A 12,761-nucleotide genomic window follows, 5' to 3' on the forward strand; every position below is an offset into this window, starting at 1 on the left:
GGTAATTGATGGACCTAAGATGTATCTAAAGCCATTCATACATCCCAGAATACGTATTTTATCAGAGTAATTGCTGAACTGAAATACAATTGAGAAGAAGTATATTAATATATCTCATATTTTGGAAATGTACATCCAGTTTTTTCCCTTTTAATTTTTTTGGGGGCCCCCCAAGAGAGTTGAGCCCTAAGCTAGAGCTTGTTTAGCTTAGACGTTGCCCCACGACACCCACAAGAAGGGCCCCCTTCATGCCTGGGGGCCACTTCCTTCCCACCAGACCAAGTTCAGAGGACAGACCCGGCTGTTGGCGGCCCCTGACCTTTGGCTCCCACAGCCTGGGAGGGGAGGGGGCTCTGGGGCTGGGCTCCTGCCTGGGGGCTTCCCCCTGGGGGCACCTGATTGGCCCCTTGGCCCTGACCCAGCAGCTCCCCTTGAGCCTCCAGCTGCAGAGGCAGTCTATCTCGACGCCCAGGGGGGCGGGGCTTGGAGTTCTTACGAGGGAGGGCAGGTGGGCGGGGCCTTTCGGCGGGGGGCGCGTTTGCTCCTCCCCCCGCGCACCTGGTTGCCCCGGCAACGAAAAGGTGGGGCCGCCCACTCGCTTCCGAAGGTAGAGAGAGGCCCGTGGCTGGGCTGGCGCTTTCATCGAGGTCCGGGTCTTTGGCCAATAGCTGCCGCGAGGCTCTTGCGAGAGACCAATCGGGAAGAGGAGAGGGAGGGGCGCTTCGCGGGGATTCCACCCAATCGGAAAGCGGCAGGGAGCAGAGATAAGAATTTTAGAGGTGCAACAGCGCCGGCTACTTGTGAGGCAGTCTCCCTCAAATGTTCACGTTGGAAGAGAGAAAATGAAAGCGGCTGGTCGGGGAGAGGCTACATCCGCGGCCCCTCAAGACTCTCCGGGCGGGAGGCAGACAAGAGGAAGACGCCCCACGCTAAGGCTGCGCGCAGGAAGGAGGCGTCGGCAACAGCTCTCTCTATACTTTTCCTATCTCTATGGGTGACGGCTGGGAAGGGCGGTCCTTTCCTCTCCCCCCCCTCCTTCCCCTTCTTAACCAATCAGCAGGCCGGCCGTGGCCGGCTGTTCGGACGGCCAATCGGGACGGGCGAGAGAAGGCGCGCGCGTCTTTGCTCGTCACGCGAGCGCGTGGTGCATTCCGGGAGGCGTAGTTCTTGCCTCGGCGTCCCTCCGCTCCCCCTTCGGCGCGTCTTCCTTCCCCGTCTGTCTCGGCGATGCTGCTCCGGGCGCGGCTCCTCCGGGCGCTGCTGGCGGCGCTGGCCGTGCAGGCGGCGGCGGGAGGCAAGTACTCGCGGGAGGCCAACGAGGAGAAGGCGGCGGCGGCGGCGGAATTCCGCGTGGTCAAGCTGAGCCAGGTGTGGGCGAAGGCGCAGCGGGTAAGTCGGAAAGGGACCCCCGGGGGTCATCCAGCTCAACCCCCGCCAGGCAGGCATCGGGAAGGAGGAGAGCCCGCCGCCCCCGACGTCACGGGATCCCCCCTAGGCCCAGAGCGTCGGAAAGGATCCCCCCAAGAACCATCTAGTCCAGCCCCTGGAAATGCAGGGGTCCCACCTCTCCTGGGAAACCTCCAAGGAATGGGAGGCCAGCGCCTTCCCACCGTCGAAGGGGGGCGTTGCTTGTGTCTTTCGGGTTGTTGGCCGTTTGGAAGCCGCTCTGGGGTTCATCGGAACGGAAAGCGGCACAGGAATGCAAAATAAATCCAATTTCGTACTCAGAAAGTTACTCCTAACGTGGAGTCGGAGCCTCCAGTCCATTCTCGTAACGAACCATCCCTCCCCACCCCTTCGGAGCAGCGGCCCCTGCTGGCCTCCCTCGGGCCAAAGACCCCCGACGGGGAAGGAGTCGCCCCCCCGCCTGCTGGGAAGGGTGCCGGTAAAGGGGGGGGGGGTCCGGCCACGTCTCCTGGATCCAGGCGGCTGAGGCTGGACGGGTCTGGCGCCCCGCTCAATGGCGGATCGCTGGGCAGCAGGGTTAATCTTTAGCCTGGACGGCGCCCGGAGGGGTTAATCTTCAGCCGCCCCACCAGCTGGTGGTCTCTCCAAGGTGCCGGACTCTGGCCTGGGGGGTGAGGAGGCGCATTACAAGGGGGCGGGAATCCAGTCTGAACAGGCGAGCAATGAGTGGGGTCCCTGCATCTTCCTCGTCCATTTAGGGCAGGTCCGGTTGTGGGGTGATTTTGGCCAAAGGGCTTGTCAATGGGAGGGGGGCAAGGGGGGAGGCAGCCTCAAGGCAGCCTGGCCCCTTCCTCCATCTCCCTGTTTCCCCTCCCCACTGCCCCAGAAAGGACTCTTGTTCATGCTGTTTCTGACCCAAAGAATGGAGGATGCTCTTCATGGAGTAGAATTTGATTCTCAGGGCAACTGATTTAGACCCCCCTCTCCCCCCCCCACCTCCCCCAATACCTTCTGTTTTTGCAGCTCCACCTCTCTGCTGTTAAATTGGCAGAGCTACACAGCGATCTAAAAATTCAGGAGAAGGATGAGCTGAGCTGGAAGAAACTGAAGGCCGAAGGGCTGGATGAAGATGGAGAAAAGGAGGCCAAGCTCAGGCGCAATCTAAATGGTAAGGAATTGCTCCGTTCTGTAGACCCGCCTTTGGGTCACTAAAATAAACCCCAATAAATAGGAAAAGCAGGTCATTTCCCACCCCCACCCCCTTCCCATTAGAAGTCTGCATGCCTTGGCTGTCTAATGCTTTCTAACAGGCTGTGGTGCAGTGATAATTGAGAACTTTGTTGGCTACAAACTCATTGATGCATCTGGTGTCAAGAGATCTAAGAGGCTGTGGGAGTAGCTTTCGTTCATCTGGGTTCTTTGCATGGAAGCCCCCCTCTGTGTTTTGCAATTTAAGTGGCTCCGTGTTCTGCAAAAATTCCTGAGCAAGCATTGGCTCTTGTGGAGCTGGCTGCAAGCTGTGGGCTGCTTCAAGTTCAGCTCTTGCCTGAGCTTCCTTTCTGCTAGGTTTTCCCAGGTGGGGGCAAATGTCCCGTGGTCTGTCTTGCTGGCTGCATCTGGGCACAATGAACTGGCTTCTCAGGCTGCTAGGGGGGCCCATTTGCCTGGGGAGACCTGTTTTGGTGTCTCCACCTGCCGTTACATGGAAGATACTGTTATAAGCAAAAATCTGCCCTTATTCCCTTATGGGGTACACAAGAGCCCTTATTGGGTTCTCCATCGGTCGGAGAATATAAGAGAGGCCAACCGGAGAATTTTGAGAAGCAAAGCCTTTATTTTTGCTGTTGCAACAGGGTCCTTCCCCTCACGCAGGAGAACAAGGAAGGAACCCCAAACAAAGGTGTCCTGCCCTTAAATAGAAATTTGAAGTTCACCCCCCAGAAGCATCACCCATACGTCACAGAAGGGGTGTAGCCCAAGACCGCCCTCCCTAGATTCATCGTAGGTACATCATGAAAGGGGAGGTCTGGTGGCAGAAATCTGAGCATCCTGGACCCTGCCCCCCAAACCTAATCAACAAAAAATAGAATCATAGAATCATAGAATCATAGAGTTGGAAGAGACCACAAGGGCCATCCAGTCCAACCCCCTGCCAAGCAGGAAACACCATCAAAGCATTCCTGACAGATGGCTGTCAAGCCTCTGCTTAAAGACCTCCAAAGAAGGAGACTCCACCACACTCCTTGGCAGCAAATTCCACTGCCGAACAGCTCTTACTGTCAGGAAGTTCTTCCTAATGTTTAGGTGGAATTTCCTTTCTTGTAGTTTGAATCCGTTGCTCCGTGTCCGCTTCTAGAGATATTTACATTTCCCTGTTTCCCAGCCAAATTAATCAGACCCTTTTGTCTGGCACTCAGGTATCAGGATGCCAGGGATTATCACTTTAATTCCTGAGACAATGAGGTGGTTCCCCCCACCCCCCTTCTTCCTTGCAGAGGAACACCTGGTCAGAGAGAGAGAGTCAAAATGGTGTCAGCTAGGCCTGTCTTCCTGTGCTGCTTCTGACATGTGCCTGTACATTCATGTACATGTTTTATGAACAATTATTATATATATATATATGACCTTAAAATTCTTACAACAATGCAAGAGCAGGATGAGAAGCAGGACAGTGTTCTGGGTATAAATATCCTCCACTTTCAAGCATCCCCCTTTGTCCCTCAATATGTTTTGACCTTTCCTAAGCAGGAAGACACCTTCAGGACCCCATAACAGTTGATGCTTGGTGGAAATATGGTCCTAAGCCTCCCCTCTTGGTCCTGGGCAAGCATGCGTTGCTTTGCTGAGTCAGACCGAAGTCCCTTTAATCCAGGATTCCATAATGGGACATTAGATGCCTGTGGGGGCAATGGACTGCCCCTTGGAAAATGACTAGCGGGTCCACTAATTTTGGCTTTGCCCACCCTGGTAAAGTGAACAAACAGGCCCGGCAGATAAGGTCCCTTAGCATTTTTTTGGTCTTGCTTCTGACATACGAAAAAATTGGTGTTGGCCTTTAAAGTCCCAACTCCCCACCAAGGGACCCGGTACACCCCCCCCCCCAAGTTCATTATCAGTCGGAGAAGAATGAATGGAGGCAGGAGCAAGGAAGAAAGCAAGGCAGACCTTTATTTTTCTGTTGCAACAGAGTCCCTCCCCCCCAGAACTTGCAAGGAGGTGAGGACCCAGAACAAAGGTGTGTAGCAACTTTTAAAGGCTTTATAAATTGCCCAGCCCATTAGCCCAAAGAACAGCCCAAAGCGCCATGCACCACAAAAAATGGGTTGCACATGTAACTCGGGCCAAGCTCAGAGCTCAGGTTTCTGCAACACATTTGCAAGTCTGTCACTCAGAGATTTGAACTCAGAGATTTGAACCATACCAGATCCTTGTTTTTCCTGGCTTGCCAGAGCATCTATTGAAATGTTGCATACACAGGTTCAGAATCTGTTGACATAAGATTGGGCCCCATTCCTAACAAGATGATCTTTATCTATTAACAGGACTACAGACTTGCAAATGTAAAGACTGCAGTCTGTGGAGGAATGATTTTAGCACAAACTTCACCTCCTTCTGTCTCACATTTTCCCAGAAAACATTTCTTAAATTGTTGAAGGGTGAAGGATCAGGGGTTGTTGTTTTTTTTTAGGAAGAGGGGTGCCTGCTATGGGTGTGTTCCTTAAAATCCATGCAGCCCTTCTGTTGCCCCTCCAGTGATTCTGGCCAAGTATGGAATGGATGGGAAGAAAGACACGCTGCTGGGAGTCACAAACTACGTCAAAGACAGCCTGGAGAACGATGTGCTTGATGATCCCCGGCTGGAGAAGCTCTGGAACAAGGTCTGTCTTTGAATGTGCTTTCTTTGGCCAGGTGGGGGGTGGTTCTGTTGTGTCCACAATGTCAGCAGGTGTGTGGATCCAGCCCCTGATTTGCTAGTCCAAGAGGAATGCCAGCACAGGGAGAAACAAGCAGCAGTTCGGCTGTAGTGATAGATAGATAGGTAGATAGATAGATAGACAGATAGATATCAAGGGGAACCATCAGTTTTTGGAGCATTCTGCCCTCCCCTAATTCTGCCCTGTTGACACCTCCCAGCCTAAGTCTTTCAAGGGAAATTCATCTCTGACAGATAGTGGCCTTGGGAGGCTCTGCGTCCTTTAAGAAGGGGAGTGGGTCCGTTGAAGGAGCACCCCTTATTTTCTGGTGACCGTTCCACTTCACACATCTTTTTGCTAGCTGGAAGAAGCTTCTTGGCCCTGACGGCTGTGCCGTGTCTCCGCTGCCAGAAGCCCTATGTCCCTGTTATAAGAAAAACTGCTCCCTTTTCCTTACGGGGTATTCCGGAGCCCGTACAGAGTCCTTAAGTGGGTTCCCTATCAGTAGGAGGAAATAACAGAGGCCAGCCAAAGAATACTGAGAAGCAAAGCAGCCAGGAAGCCTGATCTTTATTAAACTGTTGCAACGCAGGAGGGAGGAGAGAACCCAGAACAAAGGTGTGTAAGCTCCTGTATAGACTTCGAAATTGCCTCCCCTGTAGCTCAAGATCACCCCCCCACACATCATCCATACATCACAGAAAGAGGTGGTCCCCAGCAGAAATTGGAGTGTGTTGCTTCTCTCCTGTCTGCCAGGATACCTGATAAGGCCTTATCTGATTGTCTTTTCTGGGTATCCTGGCCATTCCTTGGAGATGGTCAATACTGAATCTCTTACCCATATTTATAGTGTTCTCAGCTTAACAGATATTTGCCAGACTGTATTTGCAGGGAGGTGTAATCCCCTACAATCCAAAGACCATTGGAAAGCTTTTCCCATTTCCTTCCTCCTTGCGGAGGAATATTTGAGGTCCATTTGGGAGAGTCAAAATAGCTTCAGGATTGCTCTCCTGTACTATTTCAGACATGTGGTTTATATACTTATGTATGTGTTTGCCTTGTACATTTATGAACATTTATTATATATATATAAGTCCTTAGAATTCCCATAACACCCCTTAATTTGGGTTGCTGGAAATCCCCTTTGGCCTGATCCTGCAGGCTCCTCCTGTAGTATTACGCCTGGTCTCTCCAAGGGAGGGGTGAGGGGGCATCGTTCCTCCTGCCCTTCTCTTTGGTCCCCAATTCTTCTGCTTCTTGTACCGAGAGCTGCTTCCCTTGAGTCAGGAACCGTGGAAATTCTCGCTTTTAGGAACAGCAGTTGTGATTTTCTGCACTGACTGGGAGGGTTGGACTAAATGACTTTTCAGGTCCCTCCCAACCAGTGGCAACTTTCTGTCCGCAAAGGTGAGAGAGGAAACATTTCCCCTCCATGACGTTCTCTCACCCCAATCAGTTGTGTTCTTCTTGCTGTTGGGTGTTCTGGGGAACTGAAGGCATCTGGCCTGCAATGGCCTCACCCAGAATCAGGTGCCTCAAAACAGGATTTCCAGGGAGAGAAAATTTGTAGGACAAAAGAGCAGGACTCAAAGAAAATTTGTGTGCCCCACGTTGCAATCCAACACCTTCCAAAACAGGATATTCCACAAAATGCTGTTGGCAAAGAGTGGGGTTACCCTCTTGCTACTACTGGTCTTTCTTGGGTCTCTCTTCAAGGCCAAAACTTCAGGGAAGTTCACCGACGAAGAGCTGGACAAGCTGTGGAGGGAGTTCAGGCACCACAAAGAGAAGGTCCGAGACTACAACCTCCTGCTGGAGACCGTCAGTCGGACGGAAGGTATTTGCACCCCTCCTGCCACCCCCTTTTTCCTAAATTATTTTTATTAATTTTTTATTAATACTCCAATTGATAGAATATCATCTCTTGCCACATCATAATACAAATAATAAAGCCAATTATACATTCCAAATTATATATTTCAAAAAGACTTCCCGTGTTCTCGCTGGTCAAGAGAAATTTTTTTATTTCTTGTTCCTGCTTTTTCTCTCTTGTTTATTCCCAATATCATACCAGTAGTTCCGATCTTAATCCTTTATCTTAACAGCCACTGGTGTGAGACTTTCACCTCCTGCCAACCCCTTGACCCCCTTCGGTAATCCCACCCCTCACTTTGGGACAGGGTGGATTTGATTTAAATCACGATTTAAATCACTAGTCAGTAAGACTTGATTTAAATCATTTTTTTACAGAAAGACTCATTCTTGCATATTTACAACCAGATGAATGTTTCATTTTTGGAATAATAAATTTTCAGAGTAGTTTTTACAGTTTTATTGAAAATGACTGATTTGGTTATATTATTAGAAATACATAGACAGAATTATGAAATTATTATGAGGTTTAATAAATTTGGACAACTTTTCTGCTGTACTTCATTGGAAGGAGAAAAATAATCATTTCCTTCATAACAATTTATTTAACTAAAATGGTAACATTATAGCATATGTCTCCATGTTTGTTAACTAATGTGGTTAAACAATTTTTTAAAAAAACAACATACACCTGAGACTGAGTTTTAGCACACATGAAAAACTTAAAACAAATCCTTATTTCCTGGTGAATAGCCTTTGGACTATAATGTAACTTAAACAGAAAATCTTTAGAAAGATTTTTCCTCCAAAAGCATTTTATTTTAAAGATCCGATTTAAATTTTTAATTAATTTTTTAAAAGCCCCATTGATTTTCACCCCCCCTGCTTTGGGAGGCTTCTCCCACCCGCGGCTTCCTCCAGCTGATGCCATTTTCCGTTTTGCTCCTCCCGCCCCTCCCAGACATCCACAAGAACATGATTGCCGGCCTGGAAGAGGAGGAGGTTCCCCGCAAGCACGACCTGCTGCACCAGAAGCACTCTGAGCTCAAGGAGAAGCTGCACAGCATCAACCAGGGCTTTGAGCGGCTGCGCAGGGTCACCCACCAGGGCTATGACGACTCCAGCGGTAGGTCTCTCCCCCCCCCCACTGCTTGCACCTGTGGGTTATATGGCTGGGGCGCTGGTGGGTCTTGGCCAGGGGTCAGCAAACTTTTTCAGCAGGGAGCCGGTCCACTGTCCCTCAGACCCTGTGGGGGAGCCAGACTATATTTTGGAAAACATAATAATAATAATAATAATAATAATTAATAGTAATTTTATTTATACCCCGCCCTTCCCAGTCAAGACCGGGCTCATGGCGGCTAACAACAAAATATCAACGCAAATATAAAAGAAACAATTCAGCTAAAATGCAGATTAATACAATGTTAAAATTCAATTTTAAAATTAAAAATCTACAAGTAAGATAAAACCATTAGAAGATAAAACCTTAGGGGAGGGTAGCCCCGGGGTCAGGCTGCATCAGTCCAAAGGCCAAGCAGAACAGCTGTGTCTTGCAGGCCCACGAAAAGATGACAAATCCCGAATTCCTATGCCCCACAAATAACCCAGAGATGCATTTTAAATAAAAGGACACATTCTTCTCATGTAAAAACACGCTGATTCCCGGACCGTCTGTTGGCCGGATTGAGAAGGTGATTGGGTCGGATCTGGCCCCCGGGCCTTAGTTTGCCTACCCATAGTCTTGGCCAATCCCTCAGCGTTGCCTTCACAAATTCCACAAGTGTCCTCTTGCCTTCGAGAAAGATGTGCTTTGGACCCCACCCCACCCCCAGCTCCTTCCCTGGCAGCCCGGTGTGATTCCTCTGCTGGCGCCTGTGGAGAGTGGCATTTGGGCTGGGAAGGAGGCAGCAGGGAGGGGGTTGTCAAGGCAACGGGGTAGGGAAGCCGATGATGTGCCTGGATGCTGTGGCAGGAAGTCCCAGGAGGGGGGCTTGCAGGGCAGGGGGCTGTGGGGTTGCTGTCTTGCTTGGGGGCACCTGGGTGCCCACTGTAGGAGCCAGCATGCTGGACCATATGGCCCCCCTTGGGCCTGATCCTGAGATTTTCTCTCTCACTCTTTGAACAATTGAAATAAGATGTGCCGAACTCCAGGAGGAGATACTTTCTCTTTTTGTGCGCAAGCATTTCCTTGAGTGCAGTCGAGCCTTTTTGCAATCCAGCTGCTGCTGTTCGAGTTTCCACCCAGAAATCTCCTTTGTCCCTCCAGAATTTGAGGAGCCCCGAGTGATTGACTTGTGGGATCTGGCTAAATCCACCAATTTCACCGAGAAAGAGCTTGAGTCGCTTCGGGTATGTTGGCTTCAACCTCTCTGATTTGGGGGCTTTTGGGGCTTAATTCTGACCGTCCTCTTGGCCGAGACACAAATGCCACAGGGTTAGCTTCTTGCTTTAACCTTTGGAGGGAGCAGGGGGCTTCCGTTGGGCGCCTTGCGCTGCGTTGATCAGAAACGTGTCTGGCATCTGGAAGAGCTGAGTTTGGAAGGGGCCCCCGAGGGATTTGTAACAAATGCTTCTGTCTGAAAAATGCCTCTTGTTCCTTGCAGAAGAGATGGTCCTGGCGCTCTCCGTCCCTCCTTGCTTCTCTCTGGGCGGCTGAGGGTGCAAAGGATCGTGTGTGTGTGTTTGGGGGGCTGCTGTGACATGTGGGGTGTGATCCGTGAGAGGCAGTCAAGTGTGCATGCACACTTCGTGTATCTGACGAAGTGTGCATGCACATGAAAGCTCATACCAAAATAAAAACTTAGTTGGTCTTTAAGGTGCTACTGAAGGATTTTTTTTATTTGTATTATTGTAATTGAAATGCTAGAGAAGACACGCAAGGGAATGTTTGGTCCAGCCAGTCAAAACTTCCTGTTCCTCCTGGCTGGAGCATCTTTTGCATGTGATAGAAGGTGGGCATGAACCAATCTGTCCAGGTAACAAAAGGATGAGTCACGCAGCACCCTTCCCATCTTTTTGACTCCCTTCTTCGTTTGACCAGCTTCTAGCTAGGATTGCTCTGCTAGCTCTCAGCTAGCAGAAGCCCTGGGATTATTCCCCCATATGGGGTAGATCCACATGCACATATTTGTAACCAAGTCTGCCTTCAGGGATCCAGCTATGTACTGATGTAAGTAAATTTCTTCTATTGACTGTGAATAAGACTGTGGCATCTTTATTCTTTTAAGAGGGATTCAGGGGAACTTAACCAGGAACATACAGTTCCATCTGAGACAGACTGAATTGTATAATAGTGAGAGGCTCACACGAGCCTGCAACCAGCTATCTGCTCTACGTGAGAAGGGGAATGTAACTCTGCTAACTAAAGGAACTTGCTAGTGCAAGCTAGGAAGGATTTTAATAAACAATATAGCCTTTCCTGCCACCCTGAACATTCCCACATGACATGGGTGCGCTCTCTTTCCTTGGTTCTCTGGGTAGTTGAGGGTTCAAAGGATTGTGTGTGTGTGTTTGGGGGGGTTGCTGTGACATGGGTGCTGAGGGCATGGGACACCGCTGTGCCCACCTGCGAATTTATCATAAACCCCTTCGAGATCTTTCAGGTACTTATCGAAGGAAATGATATCTCCTGCTTTCCTAGGAAGAGCTCAAACACTTTGAAGCGAAGGTGGAGAAGCACCACCATTACCAGAAGCAGCTGGAGATTTCGCACCAGAAGATGAGGCACATCGAAGGGATGGGAGACGAGGAGCATCTCAGCCGCAACAAGGAGAAGACGGCCATGCTGGAGGAGAAGACCAAGGAGCTGGGCTACAAGGTGCACAGGGGAGCCTCCTGGGGGGGGGAAGAGGGGGTCCAGGAGCCCCCGTTCTTCACCTCCCCTTGCACATTCATCTTGGGGTGCTCTGTGGTCTCAAGGAGCCAGCCTTGTTTTAGGGGAGACAGCGCTGTAGACGGAAGGGGTGTGTGCCTTGTCCACAAATGCGCTGGTCCCAAGGCAGTGTCCTTCCAGCACCCCAAGATCCTAAGAACTGCTCCCCCCAATCCCTCCGACATCTCTGACTGGAAACCAGCTCCTGGGGGTGGGGCTGCCCTCGCTGCTCTTCCTCAGACCCCCTTCCAGAATGGCTTTGGCCTCGCACTGCTTGCACGTCTCCAGGCAGGATTCCTTGGGGCAGCCCTTTTCAAAGTAGCGGGAAGAAGCAGCTCTTTGCTGAGATGCAGCCGTTCCGTTGCGCTGAAATGCACCTGTGTCTTTTCTCAGGTCAAGAAACACCTTCAGGACTTGTCCACCAGAATTTCCAGAGGCCTTCAGCACAATGAACTTTGAAACCTCCTTGTCCTCATAGGATCCTTGTACATTGATCAAAATCAGTATATCCCGAGGTTTATATAATTACCTAAAATCCCGATGCAAATTGTCTTTGGTACAGCCGCCTCCTCCTCCTCCTCGTTTCTCTCCTAATCATTCCGATAACTCTGGGCCCGCAGGCCTCAAAGCAGAGCAGAAGGCTTTGAAGTGAGAGAGAGGGGGGGGTGGAAGGAAAGGGAAGGTTCACTTGACTGCTAGGAAGCGTCTTGGCAGGTGGGGAGATTGCTAAAGATTTTCATGCACGGTGTTAATTTCTCCTCCTGAATAAAGGAGCCTAGAGGAACTGGGATAAGGTGTGCCTTTGCTGTGGCACCTGCAAGGACCAAGCTGTTGTGTGTGTGCAAAGTGTGCGGTGCAAAAGGACCCCGGAGCGAACGGCCAAATAGGCAAAATCTCTTCTCCCCCCCCCTTCCTCATCCTCCTCTTTCCTATAGCCAGCAGAGGAGGAGAGGGGGCCTGTTGCTGCTGAGTCCTCCACCTGCGATTCTCCCCAAGTTGTCTTCTTCTCCCCCCCAGCCTCTGCCCCTCCTCACCTGCCGAGAGCGTTGGGCAGACCTTTCTCTCTGAGTGTGGGGCTGGCTGGCTCCTGGGGAAACCGCGGCTGCCTGTGGGGTGTTTTCCCTTGAGAGCATGTTGGGACCTGGGGGGAGTTCCTTGCTTAAGGACCCTGATGAGGGAGAAGAGAGGCTGCCAGGGAGGGGGGGAGGATTTGTAGGAAGGAAAGCGTTGCACTGCGAGAAATTACACTGAGTGGTTTGGGCACTGTTCTTTCATTCCGTGTTTCTGTTACGTTTTGGGAAATAAATGGTCCAACGAAGGTCTTGGTCTTGTAATGATTGCAGGAGCTGCGCTGTGCTGGAGTGCTTGCCGCTTTCTCTGGTGTTTTCCATCTCACAGTGGCTGGCAGGATGACACAGTGGGGGAAAACAGGAAGGTGACTGGGGGGAGGGAAGGTAAAGGGACCCCTGACCATTAGGTCCAGTCGTGACCGACTCTGGGGTTGCGCGCTCATCTCGCATTATTGGCCGAGGGAGCCGGCGTACAGCTTCCAGGTCATGTGGCCAGCATGACAAAGCTGCTTCTGACGAACCAGAGCAGCGCATGGAAACACCGTTTACCTTCCCGCTGTAGCGGTACCTATTTATCTACTTACATTTTGACGTGCTTTCGAACTGCTGGGTTGGCAGGAGCTG

At 50.8% G+C, this 12,761-nt stretch overlaps 1 protein-coding gene across 1 annotated transcript; it reads left to right on the forward strand.

The window, feature by feature from the left end:
• The first annotated feature begins 1,214 nt into the window (after positions 1-1,214).
• On the forward strand, positions 1,215-12,385 carry LRPAP1 (LDL receptor related protein associated protein 1). Its single transcript, XM_060280427.2, has 8 exons — positions 1,215-1,389; positions 2,431-2,575; positions 5,161-5,285; positions 7,038-7,158; positions 8,155-8,319; positions 9,463-9,545; positions 10,837-11,013; positions 11,461-12,385. The coding sequence occupies exons 1-8, from the start codon at positions 1,228-1,230 to the stop codon at positions 11,524-11,526; spliced, it is 1,044 nt and encodes a 347-aa protein (XP_060136410.1). The 5' UTR covers positions 1,215-1,227; the 3' UTR covers positions 11,527-12,385.
• The last annotated feature ends 376 nt before the right edge of the window (positions 12,386-12,761 follow it).

This window comes from Zootoca vivipara, chromosome 10 (assembly GCF_965207765.1).
Source record: "Zootoca vivipara chromosome 10, rZooViv2.hap1.1, whole genome shotgun sequence".
NCBI lineage: Eukaryota > Metazoa > Chordata > Lepidosauria > Squamata > Lacertidae > Zootoca > Zootoca vivipara.